This window comes from Apus apus, chromosome 1, assembly GCF_020740795.1.
Source record: "Apus apus isolate bApuApu2 chromosome 1, bApuApu2.pri.cur, whole genome shotgun sequence".
Taxonomy (NCBI): domain Eukaryota; kingdom Metazoa; phylum Chordata; class Aves; order Apodiformes; family Apodidae; genus Apus; species Apus apus.
The window spans coordinates 64,918,482-64,941,358 of NC_067282.1; the positions used below are offsets into that span (position 1 = coordinate 64,918,482).

The window sequence follows — 22,877 nt, forward strand, 5'->3', positions numbered from 1 at the left end:
CTGTGTGAGCTGCCAGTCCTGGGTCTGTAACAATCTATAACTTAAGGCTGGATCTCTTTCCTTCCTATTCAGATGAAGATAATACTCTTACATATGATGAAACTATTTCTCAGCTACCACAAGTGTTACATCTTGGAAGAGGAAGTAACCAAGTCATTCTGCTTATTCAGATCCTCAAAGTACAGCATGGTCACTGATTATTTATTTCTCTCTTCTGATTAATGTCAAGACTGGAATCCAGTTAGATTAACCTAATGGACATCATTTTGCATCATGAATAGTTGATTTGCATACTTCAATTTAAAGGACACAAAGTTCCTGCAGCAGCACAAGCTTCACTGGTGCAGACTCATTGTTTATGGGAATATATACCAGACTTTTATACTCATATCAGTGAGAACAATCAGGCCAGTCATGAAAGAGTTAGAGGCAGAGAAGAGCAAGACTCTATCTACATTATTCCTGGTAATCTGTTCAATCACTTCCAGGAATAAAACCATGTATTAATCAAGTGACTCTCAAAATACTAAAATATCCCTCCAAAGTCTTTTCTTGGCAGAGACAACAACATGTTACAGCTGCCTATGAATCTCTAGCTATGAGAGACTGGTAGATAAAACAGAAAACTGAATTCTCCGGTGTACAGTTATCTGTTATACTTGGGCAGGGATATTCTGAGACAGTCCATTTAAGCAAAGGGTAATCCAAATGGTGAAAAAATGCAGATTTTCAGAGGTAAAGTTCACAGATACATAGTTGCCATGACAACTGTATTTGGCTCTGGAAAAGGGAAAAAGTGGCTCATTTTAGACTGAAGTAAAATAAAAGGAGTTTGAATGGCTAGAAAACAGCATTTTCACTCCTGTGTGGAATAGTCCTTCTGTTGCAAGCTTTCTTAGCTTCTGTTTTTAGAGGGTTTTAGAGGGTTTTCGTTGGTTGTCTTTTTTAAACAATAAGACTATTGGAATTACAAAGGGTGAGAGCACTTCCCTTTCCCCATCCTTCCCACACTCAGGGCGCACTCCTAGTATTGTGTGTTCCAAAATTCCACAAATTGCAAATAGCTCCAAAATAACAGAAACAGGTTTCCTGCATCTAAGCAGCATAAAAATGCAAACTTGTATTTTATAACTTTCATCAGATGGCAGAAGACTTGGAGAAGAGGAAAATCTGCTGGGAAAGGAGTTTAGTCAGAAATGTCTCTCTGAGTCTGATGTGAAAGACAACCAGGATGATTTTTTTTTTTTCTGATGGTGGGTGAAGAATAAATCAGATTTCAGACTCTTGCTGTCATGTATCCTTTATTGGCTCTCCGTTTCCAGCACTTGTGGATGAACATTGCCCCCATGATCACACAGGCCAACGCAATGGGAATCGTTGCAATGTACCAGGATAAGCCAACAGCTGGAAAAGTAAAGAAAGGAAATATTTTCAAAACAAACCTCCCAGGAACATAGTTGCCCAAGTTCAAGGAGGAAGAGAAGAAATGACACTAAAAAGGATGTCTGCAAGTTAACCTTCCAGCAGGGTTGATCGCCTATGAAAGGAATAAGCCTAATGATTGAGTGCTCTGGGAAATGGGTTTATGAAGATAGGAGGAAGAACTGGAAAATAAGAGAGGGTGAGAATTTAAAGTTCAATTCTTTTGCATACACAGGACTCTTACCAACCCCTGCTCAGGGCTGATATGTGTTTTATATCTTAATCTGGTGGAAGCAGAGAAACTCCAAACAGGAAATAAAAGCACCACATGGAGAAGGAGTACATAAAACCTAGTCCACCTTCACCCTCTGTGAATAATTGTTGCATATGGAGCAGCTTATAAACTCTTAATGATTAAGCCCAGACTGTGAGCTTTTTCCCAAAACACAGCTGATTTCCAAGGCCAATGTCAGTCCAGACCATTTTGGATTATTCCAGTTTACACTGGTTCATGGATTGTCTCCTCTGTAGTATTACTTGTAGTTCATGGAACTTGTGTAGTTCATGGAAGACAAGGGCAACACATCATCTAGCAAATCCCTCATCATAGGATGCTAGAGTGAGTCAGGAGTTGCAACTCATAATGAAGACTTTAAATGTTCCTCTGCCTTTCTAAGACAGTGGAAGCAAGCTCTGGTTATTCATCAGTGTAATGCAAAGAAACAATTAGCATCACTTCATGTTGTTTTTACAGCTGGTTCTTGGCCAATGATCTATCACACAGCAACATTAATTGCACTCAGTTTAGGGATTCTCTTCCATTACTAAGAGCCAAAATAACAACACCCATCATAATTCACACTTCTTATTATTTTGGTGGCAATCTGTGCATGCTGAGAAGGAACACTCTGATCTTTTTTGTGCTATTGTCTTCTTGCTTTTTCCCCTGTGTTTGAGGAACTGGAGGAGATTTGGCCCTGCTGCACCCAATGGGAGTTTGCCAATAGTCTCCCTGGAGCCATTGTTTCACAAAGTGTATCTAAACTTGGGTGTTATCCAATGAACAGATATATTAGCACAGAGCCTTATCCCTGCAGCAAATACCAGTGAGCGATCCACAGAAAGTGTCTTCTCTGAGCAAGCTATTCCAGATCCTACAGGTGAAAAAGAAATCTGTTTTTCTCAGACAATAGTCTCCTCCAATACTAGCTCTGGCTGTATAAAAGGCTTGGGTGATAATTTAGCATTAGAATAATGCTAACAATTACAGCATGTTTGTCTCCCAGATAAGTAGCCGAACTAGTTACCTTCCTGCTTAAACCTTGTTGGCAATACTTGGTAGCCAAATATGTTCTGGGCCACACACATGAAGTCTGTGTAAAAATCCACTTCTTCAACAGAATCAAAAATCAGTGGCACTTCAATGAAGTTTTCACCATTTTCCACAATTTCTCTGGAAGAAAAAGAATGATTTTGTTTTAAATAATTTTATAATCTGACTCTTCAGTATTTGATGTGTTCATTCTAACAGCACATTGCAAGAAAACACAATGGATATTTGCTCATTTCTGAACTAGCCCCTCAGCATTAGAGGACAGCTGTGTCTTCCACCCCAGTTGTGACAACTGTTTGAGTTTCAGCAGGCAGTACATGTTGAATCTTGTTGAATCTTACAGGAACAAAAGGTCTGGATTTGTCTTACAAAAATAAAGGGAGGGAAGAAAAGCAAGCAAAACTCTGTTTATCTTTGACCTCTCTACACAGCATTGTGAAAGGACCTCATTCCTTCTCTCTGACCAACTATTCATTTCTGAGATTAATTCTTACTATCAGCAGGAAGAGGACATACGGAGAACATAACGCTGCAAATGCTCACTCAGCAAAATGAACCACCATTCCTGTCTGTTACGTGCCCAAAGGCAAGAGTTCGATACAAGAAACTGTCCAGGAAGCATCCAGCATATTTCAACCTGATTGTTTCATCAGACCAACTGTTTAAAAGTGGTTTTCTAGCTGCAGTCAAACTTTTTCTCTTGGTATCTATTAGTCACTGCTGGAGATGTTGTCCAGCTGCTCTTTAATGATCTGGTCATGAGCTTGCCCTGCTCTGCAGCATAGTTCCCTGTGTGTTCCTCCCAGGACTGTACTGCAGGAAGGCAGCAACACAGTGGTGGGTGTTTTGCCAGAGGTTTCTGCAGGGCATTTGTTTTCTCAGTGACATTCAGCCTGCTTTGCCTTGCTGCCATTCTGAGGGCTTCCAGCAGAACTGAGGTGTCTAACACACCATGGGCTCTGCATGATCCTTAGCTGGCACAGTCCCTGTCTTCATGCAATTGTATAATAGCATATAACAGTAATATCGATAGTGATAATAATAATAAAAATATTTTAAACACTAAGTAAGAAAGTACATGTGCTGTTATGTTCTCAAGCCTGCAGAGACTACGGCCACAGTACATTTTGTGGCTCCTGACCACAGGTTTAACACATTGTCACTTATCCATGTAAAGAACATTATAAATTAATCATCTCAGTCATGACGTGGGGAATGTGAAAACACGTAAGGGCTGAGGCAAACACCTGGGTTATCATGTTAGCTCTGGCTGCATCTGTGCAATAAACTCAACATGGCCAGGTTGTTATGTGGCACTGTTGGCCACAAATAGCCAAAACCAGCCCACATCCATAACTGTTGAACACTTTCATCCCTCAAAACAGGGATGCCACATCCCCAGACTCTGCTGAGAACGGTCCCTACCCCATGCTAAATCCTAATTAATTGCCAGGAACTCTTTGTGAAGATGCTAGCTGCTGAGTGATCATTTTAACCATTAACAGTAGAAGCAATAGTATCCCAGACCCCAGGAGCCACCATGACACGTGTGAGGGTGATGATCTTTGAGGACACTCTCAGCTTCAACAAATGAGAGATAAAACATGCCAACTTGGACCTCAGTGAAGATATTTCAGTTAGGAGGTTTACCTCATGTTTGCAAAGCACTAGAAGAGTGCCTGAATGACATAAATTAGAGCTCAGGTGACATGTGACAGGTACAGAAAACAGACCTTTTCTCTCCTTTCCTAGCAGAAAAAGCCTTGAACACAGCTGCAAGGCAGCTGAGAGAAGGCTACACAAGATGGGGAAAGACAATGGATCAGGGCAAGAGGATGTGGGACATCCTGCTTCTCCCTCCCACCAGCATCCCTCCCAATGCTTCCCTGGCACCAGCTCTAGCACTCACTGGATGTCTCTATGAGTCAGTTTAAATCACTAATGCAGAAAAGACCTACCCTAAGGGAAAAAAAAAAATTATATTTAAAAATAAATACCACTGGATAATTTCCTGTTAGTGTGTTCGGAGAACCTCATGATTGTCAAGGAGAGGAGGTTGCTGCTTCCCTGGCACAGGTTAAGGAGAGAGAGAGAGGAGAAGCACTGGGAAAGATCAAGTCCCATTGCTTTCCTCTGCAGTCAGGTCTTCCAACAGCCCAGCTGTCCATGAAAGCAGGCTTCAAGTTTAAGCTTTGAGGTTGGCTGATTTGTAGTATACCATGGATAAAGACTCAAGACAAAGAATTTGTTTCACTGTGCTGGGGTTGGCTTTGGGGATTTTTGCTTGCCTGCCTGTTTTTCAGATCTGTCTATAACCTATTTCACTACCTGGCATTCAGTTGCACTGAGAGCCCTTGACACACCACATGTTAAAACAACAAGCACAAGGAAACCCTCTCAGCCAGACTTACTGTCGTTCCCCCTGTGTCACTCTGCTCTGCTTGTAAACCACGTTGACAGTGGTGTCATTTGCTAGCCATTCCACCTCAGTATGGACATGGCTGCTCTGTCCAATAAACACTTTGCATGGGAGAGTCACCTTGGAGCCTGTTGGCAAAAGAAAGTTTAAAAAGACAATTAGATACATGTGGAAAACAGCTCTTGGTAATAAGCAAAATCTCCAGCAAGAGATCAAGTTCCCTCACAGGTCAAGCACAACTACATTGAAAAGTGAAGTTAAACCCCAGACTGCTTTTGACTCCCTTCTCCTTGGCAGAAAGACCGTTCAGTTTGGCAGTCCTTCCTGCTGCTAACCAAATTATTTTTCCATTGCAACAGTTAGCAACTCTTGCACTAGACACATTCCTCAGGAGGCAAAGTTGTGTTCTTATGGCCTTTCTCCCGCTGACGTACTACAGCCTGAAGGTCATGGTGTGATTTACCACTCTGGAGCAACTGCGGTAACAAGCAGAGCAGCTTTACTCAGAAGTGCTGTGGACAAGGGCCTTCAGCTCAAGGTGTGATCTCCAGGGACAAAGTGATGGTGCAAAAATTCAGAATTTTTGATATATTGTAAATTGGAGGTAAGGGTAATGAGCCTTCAGGCTGGTGCGTATCTGTATTATATAGAGAATACAGGGTCAGTAGTGCATACAATTTTATTATTGTATCTGTGCAGATGATGATAAAGGGATATAAAACACTCCAAGGAGCTAAATAGGAAGGGGAAAAAAAAAAAAAAAAAAAAGACTTGGTGGTCCTAATACAATGGGAAGAAAAGTGACAAGGAAAACTAAGACATCATGGGACACAACTATGTGTATAGTGCCCAAGTTTAGAAAGGTTAGCCTAAAATACACCTGGCATTTTCTGGGAAGAGGAAATACAACAGAAATTTGTTGTCATAACATGGTTTTCAAAAAAACAAAATTGAAATCAAGCTACTTTCTAACTAACAAAAACTGTCTAGTTCAAAGAGGAAAAAGGAATGAAAAAAATGTCTCCTCCCAAAAGAGCTAGATGGCTCCTTCAAAGCCACCAGACAACCTAGACCAATTTGCAGGAATATTGAAAATTAACAGTTCTTAGTGAAGGGAGACTCTGAGCAGCTGATCTAAGGGTGCAAACATGCTTTTCCTGCTTTGCTAGAGGCTAAAATCTGCAGCATTTCTGCAGCTTCTCCTGCATGAAAGATAGCATCTAGTTGTAGACAATAAGGAGGAAAAAACACTCCAGCACCAACTCTCAGCTAATATAATCAAGACCAAAAGAAATACAACAATTTATGCCAATAAATTACACCTTAAGAGGACCTGCTCTAGTTTTTGCCTGATGAGATGTTTCCAGAAATAATGTTGGGCCTTACCAAGAGGAGCTGATGTTGTCTTTTGTGTCGGATACACAATTATTGGAGTAGTTATCTTTTCTTGTTCTGGACAAAGAGAGCAGAGTCAGTGTTAGCAACAGGGCCATTGCCCCAGAACTATAGATAGAAACGGGCCACTTGGCTCAGCATCTCTCACCTCCCAGGTGAGCTTATTAAACCCACTGGCAAAGAGAAACATTCCAATTTCAAGCCCAAAGCTGTTTGTGGGGACAGCCAAGATCAAGCTCAAGACATGAAAGCTGTGCCGTGAGGAATTTACGGATGATACGGGAGTGTGTCTGGGGAAGCAACAGTAACATTAGGCACTAAGCACCGTCTTTTTTTATGAGCAGCAAGTGCTGAGATCCTTCATATTTGCAAAAACAGAAAAGCTACAAGCTCGAGCAGAGAGCGGGCAGGCCCTCGACCGAGAATGACACCCTCAGCGCTGCCAGGCGAGCGAGGCGGTCACTTCCATCATCGACCAGACGGAGGGTGCAACAACCCCAGGCCGCCTCCTTCGTGGGCAGCTCCATCGCAACCCAAGCCCAGCGGGGCCGCCCGGGGGGACGAGCGCGACGGGGCCCCCGAGAACCCGGGGCCGTGGGCGGGGCCGTGGGCGGGGCGCGGACACGCCCTCCCCCCCGCTGGGGGTGGCAGCAGCGCCCCCTGCCGGCCTTTCGGGCATCAGCAGCGCCCCGACCTTCCCGTCCCCGCCGGTTTGCGAAATAGCGCGTTTCTCCCACCCTGAGCCAGCGCCAAGTGGTTTATTTCCGGAACCCCCTGAAGTCATTTGCTGTGATCGACATCAGTTATTCGGTTTAACACCCGCAGGCGCTTGCAGCATCAAGCTCTGCCTCCCGCACATCTTCTCCGCAAGTGAGGCGAAGAGGTGACCCCAGCCCTGCCGGGGTGCTGTGGGAAACCCCCCAACACCAAAACAAGCACCCGTGGCATCCCCTTTCCCTTGGCATTGCTGAGTATGAGTTCCTCTCCTGAGTTTCTTTATCAAATAGGTCTCAATATTTACCAGTAGTCTCCAGTAGAATAGTTCTGGTGATTTCATATGTTACACCTTCAAATGGAAATGCCATCTTGCAGGTGTAATAGCCAGCGTCTGTTGGTAACACAGAAGTCATGATCAGAGAAGTCGAGCCTTTCAGAATTATGAATTTTTCATTGTTGTCTTCCAAAGGCAGGCCACCCTGGAGAAAGGACAGCAGCTGGCGTTACGGGTAAGGTGATAGGTGCGGTTACACTCTATGTAACCTCATGACAAAATCACTTATATTTGTTTCTTCATCAGTAAAAGCTCGCTTTTCACTGGGAAATCTGGGCAGCTCCACTTTTCCACAAAAGGCCAAGTTCTTCTACCTTGTATAAAATGGTAATAGAATCATAGGATGGTTTGGGTTGGAAGGGACCTTGAAGATCATCTAGTTCCAATCCCCATCTCTAAAATGCTCTGAGACACTATATGAAGTGTGAAGAATCACTGTTTTAATCTGTCTGTAATGTGTGTGTGTAGCTTTTCAATAAAATGCACATTTTAGGATGGAAAAGTTGTCGCTTCTGTACTGAGTTCCCTCAAGAGTAGTCATCTAATGCATTCTTCTTAGACAAAATCATTTTAGTAGGTTCTCACAATGAAGGTGTGAAAGGTTTGAAGGTTTTCACAACACTGTTACTTTCCATCCATGATCTCATAAGAGCAATATTCTAAGCCATTCTTCTAAGATAAATGCACTTTAATAGTCATGTAGGTTTCACAAAAATATTACTTACCCTACATAATCTCATAAACTGTGATAAATCCCAGTTCTGTATCACTAAGACTCTGATCACACATGTGTTGGAACCCTGCTAGGAGCAATGGTGTCCCTTTCCCATGAAGGCAAGTTAGCTCTTTCTGACAGTTGCAGCAAGAACCATATTGAGGTGGACAGCCTTGTACTTAGATGACTAATTGGGTTATAGGCATAGGCTGCTTCTGAAGGGGATCAGAGACATTTTGCTGGTGTGGTACCAATCATGACATAGGCACTGCTGTACGAAGCCAGCTGAGGTATTGCATCCGAAGGTATGAATGACAGACAGCTGCAGGAGGCAGAGCCCACAGTCAAAGTGGGATTGTAAGTGGAAGCTAAACCAAGGTACTAAGGAAACAAAAGAAGAACCCTGTCCTGTCCAGTGCAAGATTGTACAACATCGATCACGTGAAGGATATTTCACCTTGCAAGCACAACCAGGCTTGACTGTTTGAAAAGCCATGGGCAGGCAACACTATAAACCTGGTGTGATAAATTGGCTATTTCCAAACTGTATTCCGGTTGGTTGATGGAAACTACCCCATCAGAACAGCTCACACTAAGGAAGCATCACTGGCAGGTCCCACTTTATGGGATTCACTAGAGGGGCCATAAAAAAGAAGCGTAGCACCGAAGACAAGGGACTAATCTGAAGTGGCAAACCCTGCAGTTGGAGTATGTAGTCTAGCCTTAAACACAGTTACACAGCTAGTTATGTTGTGAGAGCATATAACATGTGGAGCACTTCACCTTGTGCTGACTCCACCCCAGACAACCTTTCTTAAAATATATAAATCTGCCCCAAAATTCTCAGTACATTAAGCTGTGCTCATGGCTTTAACAACATCATGTTCAGGAGAAGCAGGAAGTGGAGAGGTACATGCCTTTACAAACAGGTCAGGATTAGGCTTTGCATAAAGAGGAGGTGAAAGTTCTACCTTGTACCACTTGAGCTCCAAGCTTGTCCTATTTGGTGTAAAATCCCACAGATCAGGGCAAACAACCTTTCCAGATTTAAAGGTGAAGAGGAACTGGGAATAGGCAATCTCCTGAGCAGCTGTTTTCTCCATGACTGTGAGGTGGATGGAGACCTCTGCACAGTAGGAGGAGTTCCTGCAGAGAGAGCAGGGAGAGATGAGCAACCTCCAGCAACTAAGGGAGCTTGAGTAACACCCTTGATTTCCTCCTGGCTCTATATCCCTCCTTAGCTATTTCCAAGAGGCCAAGACTAAGATCACGCCAGGAGAGATCCTGGAAAATCACTGATACTGTTTTTTTGGCACAAGTTAAACATGTTGCTGACACACGTCTGCCTCGGAGCTTCAGTCTTTTATTTTTTTGTACACCATGTTTGCTGTGCACCCTTAGGCTACGGCATGATTTTAATTTTGCAAGGAGGGGGACCATGTCCACCTAAACAGCAGCAGTGCCATGAACCCTCTGCCACTTCCTTGAAAGAGGACTTGCTGTGAAAACCCTAACGATGAAATTAAAAAAATAAAAATAAAAAAAAAGCTTAAAGCTAAAGTATTAAAATACATCTGCAGTTACTGTTGTGCAACCAGTAGGCATTTTTATGAGTGCATGTAATTTTGCATGGAAAATAAGACATTCCTGCCTTGAAAGTTTTGCAATATTTAACTTATTTTTCTGGCCCCAACAGGCAAACCCTTCCAGTCCCAAGGAGCATCAAAATGGGGGAGATAGGTGTTTAACCTTTACAGTCTCTGGAAGACTGTCTCAGAGATGCCTCCAGCCAGGGCAGAGCCTGAGCCCTGCAGGGGCCAGCAAAGCCAGAGGGGACAGGCTGTGACCTCCTGGAGAACAGTTTGAGGCTGGGTGCAGATGGACTCACACTATTGCTGGGGTACTGGGACAGGCTGTCACCTACAGGTCAAACATCTAAATCCAAAATACTTGGTCAGCAGAAGTAGAGATCTGTGTTCATTTACTTTACTTCTGTGTTACATTCATCTTCTTCTACATTTACCCTTGTTTGACAGTGTTGAAAATCTGGTGGCTTCCCTGTAAGATGGTTTGCAAAGGAAATACAATTTGTTTGTACTTTATTAATCCCACAATAGCATTAATGATGAAGCTATTGTACTCAGCTCTTACATATTTATTTTTTTTCCAAACAGATTTCACAGCATTTTACTATAGTTGTCAATAACACTGTTATAAGTCCAGGAACCAAGGCAGAACAGTCCAGAAAGGGCATTAAATACAACTTTCAAGGTCTCAGGCAGCAACTCTGTGGTCTAGGATAAATTTGCTACCTTTCATTATTGTGGCCTCACTATCACGGTCTCTTGCCCCACCACTGCAATTATGGCTGAGACATGCAGAAAGGCCAACCTGACTTACTGAGTTCTGCCTCTTCATCTCTTCCACTGATGACATGTCACTCATGAGGTGTGCCTTTCCGGCAAGGAATCTGCTCTACAAAGGCAGCTCTAGGGATGCAGAGATATGTTTCCACCACAGACACCAGAACAGGGTGCCAGTTGCCAGGCACCTGAACTGAAATGGAAGGAGGAGCTGGCATGGAACAAGCACCCTGGAGGTCTTCTGGAATCCAGGCTTTCATGGTGATAGGTGTTCTTGACTTCCTCAGTCCCTCAGTCCCTTACAAATCCAGACCCCGGTACCTTTTTTGAAGGTACAGGGAGCTGTCAGCTACTCAGAAAAAGATAACCAAGTCTCAACCCACTGCAGCATCACATGTTTGAGCCCAGACTAGTAAATATACATCAAGTCTCATGACAGATTAAAATGTGAAGCTGGAGAGAAGTAAACATAGGGATAAGGAAGACGGAAGAAGGAAGCCACTACAGAGCCTTGGTATATGCTTTGTAAGGCAAGCTGGGGTGTAAACAAGTCTATTTGCCTCTCTAGAGCCCTAAAAGGAAGGTTGAGTTCTGCAGAATCCCCTGGCTGAAGCATGTGCCCGCTCACCACAGACATGACTGGCTCATAAATATGCTAGAACAAACTCTCTGTTCGTGGTTTCCTCATGGAATTGTAGCCAGAGTGGCAATACTGTGTAATGATACATTCAGTGCAAGTATCTACAGTAGACACATCATGCATTTAAAGTTCTGAGCTTCCACATTTTTTTTTCTCTAATAAAGTCATCTAAGAAATTATCTTATCTAGACATACTCTGAACACAGCTGGAGTTTAGAATCAAGCTAATTATTTCACACAGTCATCTTGTTAGTGCACTGAATTTTCTTATCAATACCTACCTTCTTGTGCAGATATAGACTCCTGAGTCTTCTAGAGTTGTTGGTAAAAACCAGAGTGCATCTCCTTTTGCCCAGATTCTTGGATTTTCCTCTCTTCCTGATATCATGGTTTCTGAACCATTTTTATACCATGTGATATTAGATGTCAAGGCAGAAAAATCCAAATGTTTGTATCTGGGGGAAGGGCATTTCAGAACCACAGGTTCTCCATGCAGTTCATAGTAGTGTTTGAAATACACGGTGTGATCTGAGCAGTTTTCTATATAAATCAGAGATATTTTTACATTACTCTTGGCCAGCCACACTAAAAAGGAGAGAGAGGGAGAAAACAAACAAACTAACAAACAAAAAGCATGCCCTTACCTGTGCTTTTGACTTGCCGGAGTCTGAAAGCAGAGGTGGTTGCTGTGCACAACACCAGGACAAAGAAAAGCCCACACATTTTTTTTCCCAGAGGAAATCAGAAGAAGACCAAAGGAAAGTGTCTTGAAATCTATGGGGGAATTTTATTACAAGACAGAAGATTCAATTAAAATACAAAATGTTAACTTAAGAGTTAACTGCTCTTTTCCTCACTCTGGACCTGGTGAGGTTAGGTTCACCCTTGGCAAGCAGAAATACTTCTTCATCCTTAGTTATGGGGGTTGACTTGTGGACCAAGAGCATCTGGTTTGGCATAAACACATCCTGTCTCATATCTTTTGCTCCAGGAGATTCAAACAACATGCCACAAGATGTTGCTGTCCCCACAGCTTTTCACTGCAGCATCTACAAGTGGAAAACTCTGACTCTGCTTATTTTGCAATAAGATGTGACTGAGGCACAGGTCAGCAGCTTGGATTCAGCTGTAGTGTAGTCGCTTGGGCGAACACAGGAGAAAAGATGCAGCAGAACAGACTTTAGCTCTCTTACAAAGTCACTTCAGGAGTCTCCCAAAGTTGTATGGACCTCGTTAAATCCTGTGTCAATTTATCTACCCTGCTGTGGCTACCTAAGTAGGCCAGCTAGCATAGATCAAGCTGCAGCCAAATTTCCTGCTGTAACCACAGCTAAGCTTTCAAAACCTCCAACAAATATTTCTCTTGGGGCAAAAAAATTTGTCTCCCATGGCACACACACCCATCTTTCTGTTGGTGTACAAATGATTTTTCAGCATGAACACTATTACCATCTGTGTTAAAACAGAGGAGAAAAGCCTTGAAACAATTTGTCCTAAATACCAGACACAATGACACTAAGGAAAAAAACAAAACAAAACACAAAAAGCCAACAAACTATTTGCTGTCAGTCATTCATTAATTGTCTTCTGCCTGGCATGGGCAAGGCAGCTCCTGTGTACCTCACTGAATGCTTTCTGGTTTGCCACAAGGTATCAGCTACTGCTGATTATGTGTTATCTCAGTGTATCTCAGGCAAAAATACATAAAACATGCTGTATCTGAGCACCAGCGTATGCTCTGTGTAGGGTATTTATGTGCAATACAGTGCAGGTGCATGCGATATATAATATTTCCATTGTATATACAGAAATGTAAATTGCATGCATTTAACATGAGCCTAACGCTATTGTTGTCCCATAGGATGGATATCGAATGACCGGACATCTATTTTGAAACAGTATCCAAAAGCAAAAATAAATTTTTACCAATATAAACCAGTCATATTTATACGTACTCACCTTCATGTACCTTCTGTATATCCCACCATTCTCATATTTATAATGTGCCTTTAATCCAAATTTCTCCCATTCTAGTAACTATACTTACCTGACATCTGATAGCTTGACTAGAATAAAATATTTCCAGCTTATTGTAATCTCTACAACACCACAAAGCCAACCTCTTGCTCAATAATACTGTTTCACAGAATTATAGAATTGTTCTGGTTGGAAAAGACCTTTAAGATCATTGAGTCCAACCATTAACCTAGCTCTTCTGACTTCAGTGCTAAACCATGTCCCTAAGCACCACATCTACCTATCTTTTAAATAACTCTAGGGATAGTTTTTCAACCACTTCCCTGGGCAGCCTGTTCTGGAGTTTAATAACTGTTATAGTGAAGAGGTTTATTTTAATACCCAATCTAACCCGCCCCTGGCACAACTTGAGCACATTTCCTCCTGTCCTGTACTTGTTAGTTGGGAGAAGAGACCAACACCCACCTCACTACAACCTCCTTTCAGGTAGTTGTAGCAAGTAATAAGGTCTCCCCTCAGCCTCCTCTTCTACTGGCTAAACAACCTCAGTTCCCTCAGCCACTCCTCACAGGATTTCTTCTCTAGACCCCTCACCAGCTTTGTTGCCCTTCTCCGGACTTGCTCCAGCACCTCAATGTCCTTCTTGTAGTGAGGGGCCCAGAACTGACCACAGTACTTGAGATGCAGCCTCATCAGTGCTGAATACAGGAGGACCATCACTTCCTTAGTCCTGCTGGCCACGCTATTCCTGATACAAGGCAGGATGCTGCTGGCCTTCTTGGCCACCTGGACACACTGCTGGGTCATAGTGGCTGTTGACCAAAACCCCCAGGTCCTTTTTCTCTGAGAAGCTTTCTAGCCTGTAGTGTTGCATGGGGTTGTTGTGGCTCAAGTGCAAGACTCAACACCTTGCTAAAACCTTCATAACCACACATTGTCTCTTCTACCACTAGCTCTACAAGAGCTTCCAGGGCACTGCTGTGGAACCATAGCTCCTCTCAGGGCTACGCTTGCACTAGGTGCTAGTGACTTTGTCTGCAGCACTAACAAGCCCCATGGTTCACATGTAAACATCTGTAACAAGGGAGTTGCTCTCAAGTTGGATCCTTTGCCTCATGAAAATAGTTGGTCATTTTGTCCAGAGCTTTCCAGTCTCTTTGGTTTAGTGTCTAGAAATCTTCATTAGTCCTACACAAGCTGAGGATTTATGGGAGGCTTTCATTCCCAAATTTCCATCAGATTCACTTACCTATGGTTCTGTAGCTTTTCAGTCATTAGCTCCTCAAGAAAAGATATAAGACTGAAAATTGCTAGTGGGGAACTTATATAGGGTTTAGCCCAACATGGAACGGAAATTTTTCTCTTGTTGCCCAATCAGGTTTGTGTCAAAACCAAAGGACTTTTTTAGACCCACCTTTCTTTCCTTCCGTAGAGTGAGGATGAAAGAAACAGAGACACTGAGAGAGAAAAAAAATATGTATTTGGATTTCCCAAAAAAAGGGGAAATGACTGCCAAGTATATGACTAAATTTCCCTTTTTCTGACGAACTCTGGTTTGCATACACTCGTGTCTTCACATGACTATTTTACTCTCTACCTCAAATAAAAAATTCTCATGGGTGCCCTGCAGCACAGTCAGCAGCTAAATTGCAGTCTTTACATAATATAGTTTACTAAGTTCTTCATGGACAACACAAAACTTCTGTGATTTTCCCAGATAGCTTGTGAATCACTAATGGGTTGATTCACCTTTCCTTCCTTAACATCCATGTTAGTGTCACAGCTTACATGAAGGTTCCTTTTGCCATGGAGTATAAAGAATTTACAGATAGAAGTAGATTATGATGTTCAGGTTCATGAGCAGATGGGTGAGAAACGGGTTATGAACTGTGATGATGTTGGCCTCTCCCTGTTTAGAAGAGGGCAGTCTAGTGAGGGACTTCAGTCTGGAACCGGACCACAGGCCAGTTTTCGTGTGCCTGGTAATGACTTGTGATGCTTCCTGCAGGCACTCCTACATTTTTCACAGCCTCGGGACCCCTCAGGGAGCAGCTAGCATGCCCTATCTCACTGCTAGCCCAGGAAGGCTGTGTATGGCATCTGGCTGACCGGATTAACATGGAGTTAACACACAGGTCCCTGCTAGCAGACCTCAGTAAAATATCCTCTCCTCCTTGGACTCTATAAACCTCAGCTCGACAGCCATGGACTGGAGAACATGGGTTCTAGATTAAGGCTCAGGCTTTGTGGTGCTCTCACTAACTGAATAGTCCCTGAGTAAGAAAAACAAAATAGCTGCTTAATGCAGTAAGCACGTAAGAACCATCTTTTATTTAACCCTATTCATGAACTCTTTCATTAACTAGTATCAGCCTCAGTTATACTGGATATCTCAGAATATTGTTTCAGAGGTGAAAAATTGTCAGGTTTTGAACCCATGCTGAAATCTACTATGGAGACAAGAAACATAGATGCTGACATCTATTAACATACTGCAATCTTTGGGGTTGTGCACATGTTTAGGTTGCACATATTCTTTTGCGCAGGCAATATCCACCACATTACTGCAACTTCAGTAAGTAAACAAAAAGAAAAAAATCAGGAAGCCCCATAGCATAGAATTATAGTATGGTTTGTGTTGGAAGAAACCTTGAAGATCATCTAGTTACAACTCCCCTGCATGAGAAGGAACACCTCCCACTAGGCCAGGTTGCTCAAAGTCCCATCCAACCCGGCTTTGAACACTTCCAGTGAGGGGAAGCCACAATTTCCCTGGGCAAGTTGGACCAGTGTCTCACCACCCTTATAGTGAAGAACTTCTTCCTGATGTTTAACCCCAAATCCACACTCTTCCAGCTCAAAACCATTACCCCTTGTCCTATTACTGTGTGCCCTTGTAAACAGTCCCTCCCCAGCTTTTCTGTAGCCCCTTCAGGTACTGGAAGACCACTATAAGATCTCCTGAAGCCTTCTCTTCTCCAGGCTGAACAACCCAGACTCTCTAAGCTTGTCTTCCTAGGAGAGGTGCTCCAGCCCTTTCATCATGTTCATGGCCCTCCTCTGGGCTCACTTCAATATCTCCATGTCCTTCCTGTGTTGGGGGCTCCATAGCTGAACAAAGTATTCCAGGTGGGGTATCAGAAGAGAAGAGCAGAGGATGAGAATGACCTCTCTTGGTCTTCTGGCCACAGTTCTTTTGACACAAACTAGGATACAGTTGGCTTTCTGGGCTGTAAGAGCACATTGCCAGCTCATGTTGAGCCTAGTTAAATCTGTAATGGTCTTTACAGTTTCTGTATTCCGATCAGCACTCAACTGCCTGTTTTTCCTTTAGCAAGTCCTGCTTTCCCTGAATCAAAAAGGCTGATAATGCAACTAATATCAGTTACTGCCCTCTGGTGCTCCATCTTCTCTGTGAAAAGAAAGATCTCATCTCCATTGACGCTAAACTTCCACACTTAGACTATGAAAACACTGGTCTTCCTTTCTGGAGCCCCTGCACTTCATTCTGATAATCTGACCTCATGATTTATAAAATTATTTCAGTCCTTCCTCTTCCAATTCACTGTATAGCAATCAGACCAAAGGGCTGTTGGATTGGTTGATCAGCTATATTAAGACTAAGTTCATTCTATTACTGTATGACTGACTTGATAGAGATGGGAATCTTTAATGGTAACCCTGGCCACAACAGCCAGGTAAGTTCCCAGATGTTTACCAGACACAAAATGAGTAAAACTGCAGGTAACGTCTTTGGAAAGATTGTACCTACCAACTGCAAATGCATTAATTGCATTCACCAAGTATGGCTGAGAGAGTTGGGGCTGTTCAGCCTGGAGAAGAGAAGGCTCCAAAGAGACCTCATAGAGGCCTTCCAGTACCTGAAAGGCCTACAGGAAAGCTGGGAAGGGATTTTTTTTTTACAAGAGTGTGAAGTGATAGGATGAAGGGTAACGGTTTTAAGCTGGAAGAGGGTAGATTTAAGTTAGGCAGTAGGAAGAAATTCTTTACTGTGAAGGTGCTGAGACACTGGAACAGGTTGTCCAGTGAAGTTGTGGCTTCCCCTTCCCTGGAAGCATTCAAGGCCAGGTTGGATGAGGCTTTGAACAACCTGGTCTAGTGGGAGCTGTCCATGCCCATGCAGGAGGGTTAGAACTAAATGATGTAAAAGTCCTTTCCAACCCTAGCCATTCTATGATTCTACAATTACTCTATGTAGTAAAGCCACCCAAAAGCAAACTGTTTGATGAGCAGCAGAACTGGCATCACTTGCTTTCTTGGAGATCTGTGCTATTCTTGGGCTTGCTCACAATGACATTGAAGTTAACTGGTCAACTTTTCATTGCCCAAAACCACATATAAGGACTGGGCTCTGCCTGGCCTCCCCTCCATGAGGGAATGCTTTGGGTTTTTTCACCTGTACATACTACTAGTGACCAATTTTCATCACACTTCTACAAATCCAGACTCTGAAAATACAGCCCCATGGAAAATGCAGCTGAAGCAGGCTAAAGGGTTCAAGGAGAGTTTATAGTGCAGTAACATATGCTGACCTGCCTTAGAAAACCAAAATAAAATATTTACAAGGTAGCAGAGCAGTTCCAAATTAGCATCACGTCCTCAGACAAGCCTAACCAGGATCAACATTTTAATCAACATTGTTCAGAAGAGCTCTGTCCTGACTGCCTTTTTACCCAGAAAATGTTCTGATCACATGCACCAGTACTATGACTTTTTTAAAACAGTATATCTGGAGGTGCAAAAGTCTGGTTTAAAATAACTCAGGAAGAAATGGGAGATAGTTTTTAGGAGCAGTCTGCTGAGAAGGCTATGACACTTTGTGGTCAGATATTACTGAGTATTTATAAACAGAAATATGCAGTCTAGCAGCTATATATATAGAGAGAGACTTTTAGGGAAGCTGGTGTCATTCTGTGGCTTCCCTGTGCTGATGATTCATGTATACATCTCAATATGCTGGAGCATAACTGTAAAATTCCTAACTTGAAGACAAGGCTATTCCCCATGTCTCACCCATTGCTCATCTCCTCAGGCCACCATTTCCTGCACCAGGGCTACATGCCTTGCTGCATTTGGGTAGATCTTGTTCTCCCAGGACATCCCAATAATCCCCTCTCCCTGGAGGTGTTCAAGGTCAGGTTGGACAGGGCTTTGTGCAACCATCTTTATTGGAAGGTGTCTCTGCCCTTGCAGGGGGGTTGGAACTAGATGATCTTTTAGGTCCCTTCCAACCCAAAGCATTCTATGATTCTATGATTCTATGGTTCTATGTTTCTATGAGTAATATAAGTAAAATCTCAAGTAATATTCAGCGTTCTTGCAGTTCGTTGCAACAGAGGCTTTCAAAAGGTCTGCAAAATAAGATGTCTTTTCATTATCCTTAATAGATATTCCCTAATGGAATGGGAAATGGAAAATCAGGCATCATGGAGTGGGGATAAGACCATTTCTATAAGGGACAGTTATGATGCCTGCTTTTTCTAGCACCTCCCAGGTTCTGCTGGATGTCCTGGAGGAATTCATACAAGTAGCTATGTGGCTGATCATGTTTGGCATTAAATGACTGCACTCACATGGACTTTGCCATTTATTCTGCTATTCAGCTTGGCTGAGCCAGTTTCACACAATTAAAAATAGGAGAAAATTTCTGTGGTTCACAGAAGAATAAGGTAGCTAGGCATTAAGAAATATTGAATGTTGAAAGATGACTGGCAAGCAGATGCAAAGTAAACCACAACTATTGCACCAACACATGTTATTGTGCTTGATGATATGGGTAAACCTGGTTTTAATAATTTATAATGTCTGTACACATTTCCCAGATGGGCTCTTGGGGAGCATAGAAATGGAGAGGGAAGAAAATAAGCTATCTAACTCTGAGAATTACCAAATTGATAGGACAGAAAGACTAAATAGAGGACTTAGCCCAATGCACAACATATGCCAGGAGTACAGGAATTTGCATGCTTATCCAGAGAAATGAGTGCTGTCACACACCACTTGTATATGACTGGCTGGGAAGAACAGGAGGAGACAGGCCAAGAGACTGTGTCATGAGAGAGTGCTTGTTTGGCTAGAGCAGTGACAGCTTGGTTATAGATTGCCTCCCTGCTATGGACTCCCGGGATTTCCACAGAACTTTTCACTGCAAAAGAAACCAGGCAGGCTGTGAAGAATAATTACACTGTCAAGAGCCGGAATGGGCAGGAAAGAGGAGACCCTCATTTAGGGTAACAAATGCTTCCAACTCTGCTGGTTTGCAAGCTTTAAGGGAATGCACTAATATCAAATATTTTCTGGCATCTGAGCACCTATTCAGGCTGCCCAGGGAAGTGGTCAAGTCACCATCCCTGGAGGTATTTAAAAGACATGTAGATGTGGTGCTTAGGGACATGGATTAGTGGTGGACTTGGCAGTGTTAGGTTAATGGGTAGACTTGATGATCTTAAAGGTCTTTTCCAAAAAAACTGTAATGTGATTTTGTGATTGAAGAAGTCAACAGGTTGCAAGGGACAAAGTAATGGCTAGAAAGGTCCAGAGCCAGCAGCAATGAGTCCAGAAGTACATCAGTCAACAAAAAGTGCCTCACCTACCCTCACCACAAATGGAGCTTGGTTTGGCCAAGAGAACTATCCCTGCATGGGTCAGCCGTGATGTAAACATCACACCCATGTTTGCAAGACCTACCCGGGACACTGAAGTATCTTCGTCTTGCCCACCAGTGCTGCACACAGACTGCCACCAGCGTATTAAATTGCCTATGCACAGATGTGCAGCCAGAGACTGGTGAAATAAATAAATTATTTCTTTAAAAATGTGGGATTTGCCGGCTTTTTGTTTAAGGGAGAAAAACATCCTTGGGCACAGTCTACTTGACATACGATGCAATGTGGACAAGCAATGAAGGAGGATTGTTGCAAAGCTGAGTTCATTGAAAGCTGTGAACTGCTGTCTCTGTCCCTGTACACTGAACTGGAGAGGGTGATCTAAATTGCTAAACAGTGACAGTCTCACCATCACCACATCCAAATGTATTTCTAAAATTACAATAAAAGTATAAATAAAATCTCTTGGTGTCCTTTCTTCTCCCGTGGATAAAATTTCACGTGGATATGCTGAATTTTGTTCATCATGTGTTAGATCCTTCACTAGTGTGAAGCCTCAGATGCTGATAACCAGATGCTGCAAATGAACACAGTAGGATCACTGCTGAAATGCAAGCATGGATGCATGAATGCTTCTTTGCACAACTGCAGACAATGACTGACAAGACAGGTAGACCACAACTTGCAGCTCAGCTTGGGCACTTCCCCAGGCCACCAGCCATCACCATTGCTTGGATGGAGTAAGCCTACAGCATCCATTACCTCCCATGCCTCAGTGCAGTGCTTTAGGTTATGGTCCCTCACTGTGTCAGGGCTGAGCAGTGGGACTGACTGGGAGCTAACAACGCAGAGGAGAACAGTGAGCAGACATTTCCCACAGTTATGGCGTCTTCTAAGACCACAAGCAGTGAGTCAGCAGGGGCACTAGGGGTATGCTAGAAAAAAAAAAAAACAACAACCTGTGATTGTTGAATAGCTTTTTTTTTTTTTTTTTGCTCCACTTCCAAAATTGCAGTGTTTGCTTGCAATCCTGATCTGTCTTTTTATATATGACGCAACATAAAATGCTCTGTGGTCTTGCATGTGAAAAGTGTAGAGGGATTTACCAACACAGTGGAGATTACAAAAAATCGACAGTAACAGTAGACAGGGGAGGAACTGTGTCCAGCTGAAGAGCAGGAGGTAATGTAGAGTTATATGAGACAGAACAACAGGGACAATGTAAGATTTCTAAATCAATTATACTGCTTGGTTTAAGCAGACAGGCCAGCGAACAGCAAATTCCAGAAGCAAAAAGAAAGACAGCGAAGATTTTTGGTCATTATTGCCTTTTTTTTAACTGAATTTCAATTTAATTGCTAAAAAAGTAACTTTATAGCTATGAAAAACAGTGACAAGTATACATGCTATGATTAGGGAAAAACTGAGCTGCTATGGATCATAAGCTACTGTAGGTGTACTGGAAGGATAATATGAGCTGCTCATTTTTTATTACATGTTCCTGAAGGAAATCTTTTACTCACCAAGAAGGTGAAGTCATTTATTAAATGCAGGCAGTAAATCTTCTCATTTATCTTAATTTTTACTACCCTTCTGACACAAAAGTATATCTCACACACTTGTTTTAAGAGGCAGGAGTTTGAAATACACTTAGTGGATACAGTTACCCGAAGTATTGTTTTCCTATTCCACTACCTCTATGTGTAATTCATTATCACAGGAGTTGTGGGGGGCTGGGGTGGAGGACACAGTGCAAAACTTACAAAAGTGAATATGGTATAGAAATAAACGCTGAAATTTCAGTTGTAGTTGGCAGTCTTCCTCAGTACTTGTCCTGTGTTTAGTGACATGACGGTCAGCAATTCTGACTGCATCAAGAGGTGCTTGGGAAAAAATAAGACAAGACAGACTTGTTCTGGATCAGTGATCTAATGGAAGAGAACGTTACAAATAAATTAATAACAAATAAATAGATGCACAGATACTGCTTCTCAATGGGTGGGGATCAGTGTATTTGAAAACAAGAATTAGGAGAAATCAAGTCAGTTCAGAAAAAAAAAATCCCAACATTGTCCTCCTAGAGAAGTAATGCAAGGGCAACCTAAAGTGGAGCTGCAAGATCACATTTCTTTGCAATAAAGGTGAGGTAGGCTTAGTCTTTCTTTTTATCTTCTGTTTATCTGTTCAGTTGGTTTGCATGCACTGTGGAACACTACAGAAAGCAAGATTTTCTACCATTCATTAAATTAACAAACACTTTTGTTTTAATAAAAACATTTGCCATTAGCTGAGCCCGGAAGGTTCTGTTCTGTTCCTAATGTCTGACAATGTAATAGGAGCACAAATATTCATGGGGCAGCAAAACTAATCTTAGGAGGATTTCAGCCTTCAAATGCACTGAGCTAAGCCCTTCTCCACTATATCATGCTTTATATCGGCTGAAAAGGAAACTCATTATTTCAGCAACTGCTTTTTCAAGACTTTGTGATGATTTTACACAGGATGGGAAGTCAAGACAATATAGAATGTTGTATGTTGAAATAATTGATATCAATTCTGTTTTGAAAAGAAAAAGAGGGGATTTCAGCAATATTGCTCTGCTGTGCAATTTTTTTCTCAATCATAAGGTGGAAGAGCACTAACTGGAAGAAAGGAGAACTCAGTACGAGGGTTTACCATTCACAGGAAAATTTAGGTAACTTTAATGAAAGATTGCAAGAAAGTGATGAGTATTTTTCTTCAAAACATCCCTAGTTTGAGAGTTTCCTTCTTAACAAATATGAGATCTCTGTTGGTCCTTCTGGCTGTAACTTCCAGGCTCTGTTTTTTCAGGGGCATTTAATTCACTGGGGACCCAGCAGAGCCCTGCATTACTTTAAGGACAGCTCATCAAGCCTGACCTTCTCATAAGTGCTGAGCCATTCCTCTTGTCTTCA

General features: G+C 42.5%; 1 protein-coding gene across 1 annotated transcript; it reads right to left on the reverse strand.

Annotated features, from left to right (window-relative positions):
* Positions 1-331: 331 nt before the first annotated feature.
* Positions 332-14,590, reverse strand: IL1R2 (interleukin 1 receptor type 2). Its single transcript, XM_051627354.1, is given in 10 exon segments — positions 332-1,404; positions 2,730-2,875; positions 5,167-5,302; positions 6,561-6,626; positions 7,591-7,765; positions 9,307-9,481; positions 11,620-11,878; positions 11,983-12,064; positions 12,067-12,112; positions 14,565-14,590. Coding segments are annotated over 10 exon segments (1,239 nt in total). The 3' UTR covers positions 332-1,276.
* Positions 14,591-22,877: the final 8,287 nt, after the last annotated feature.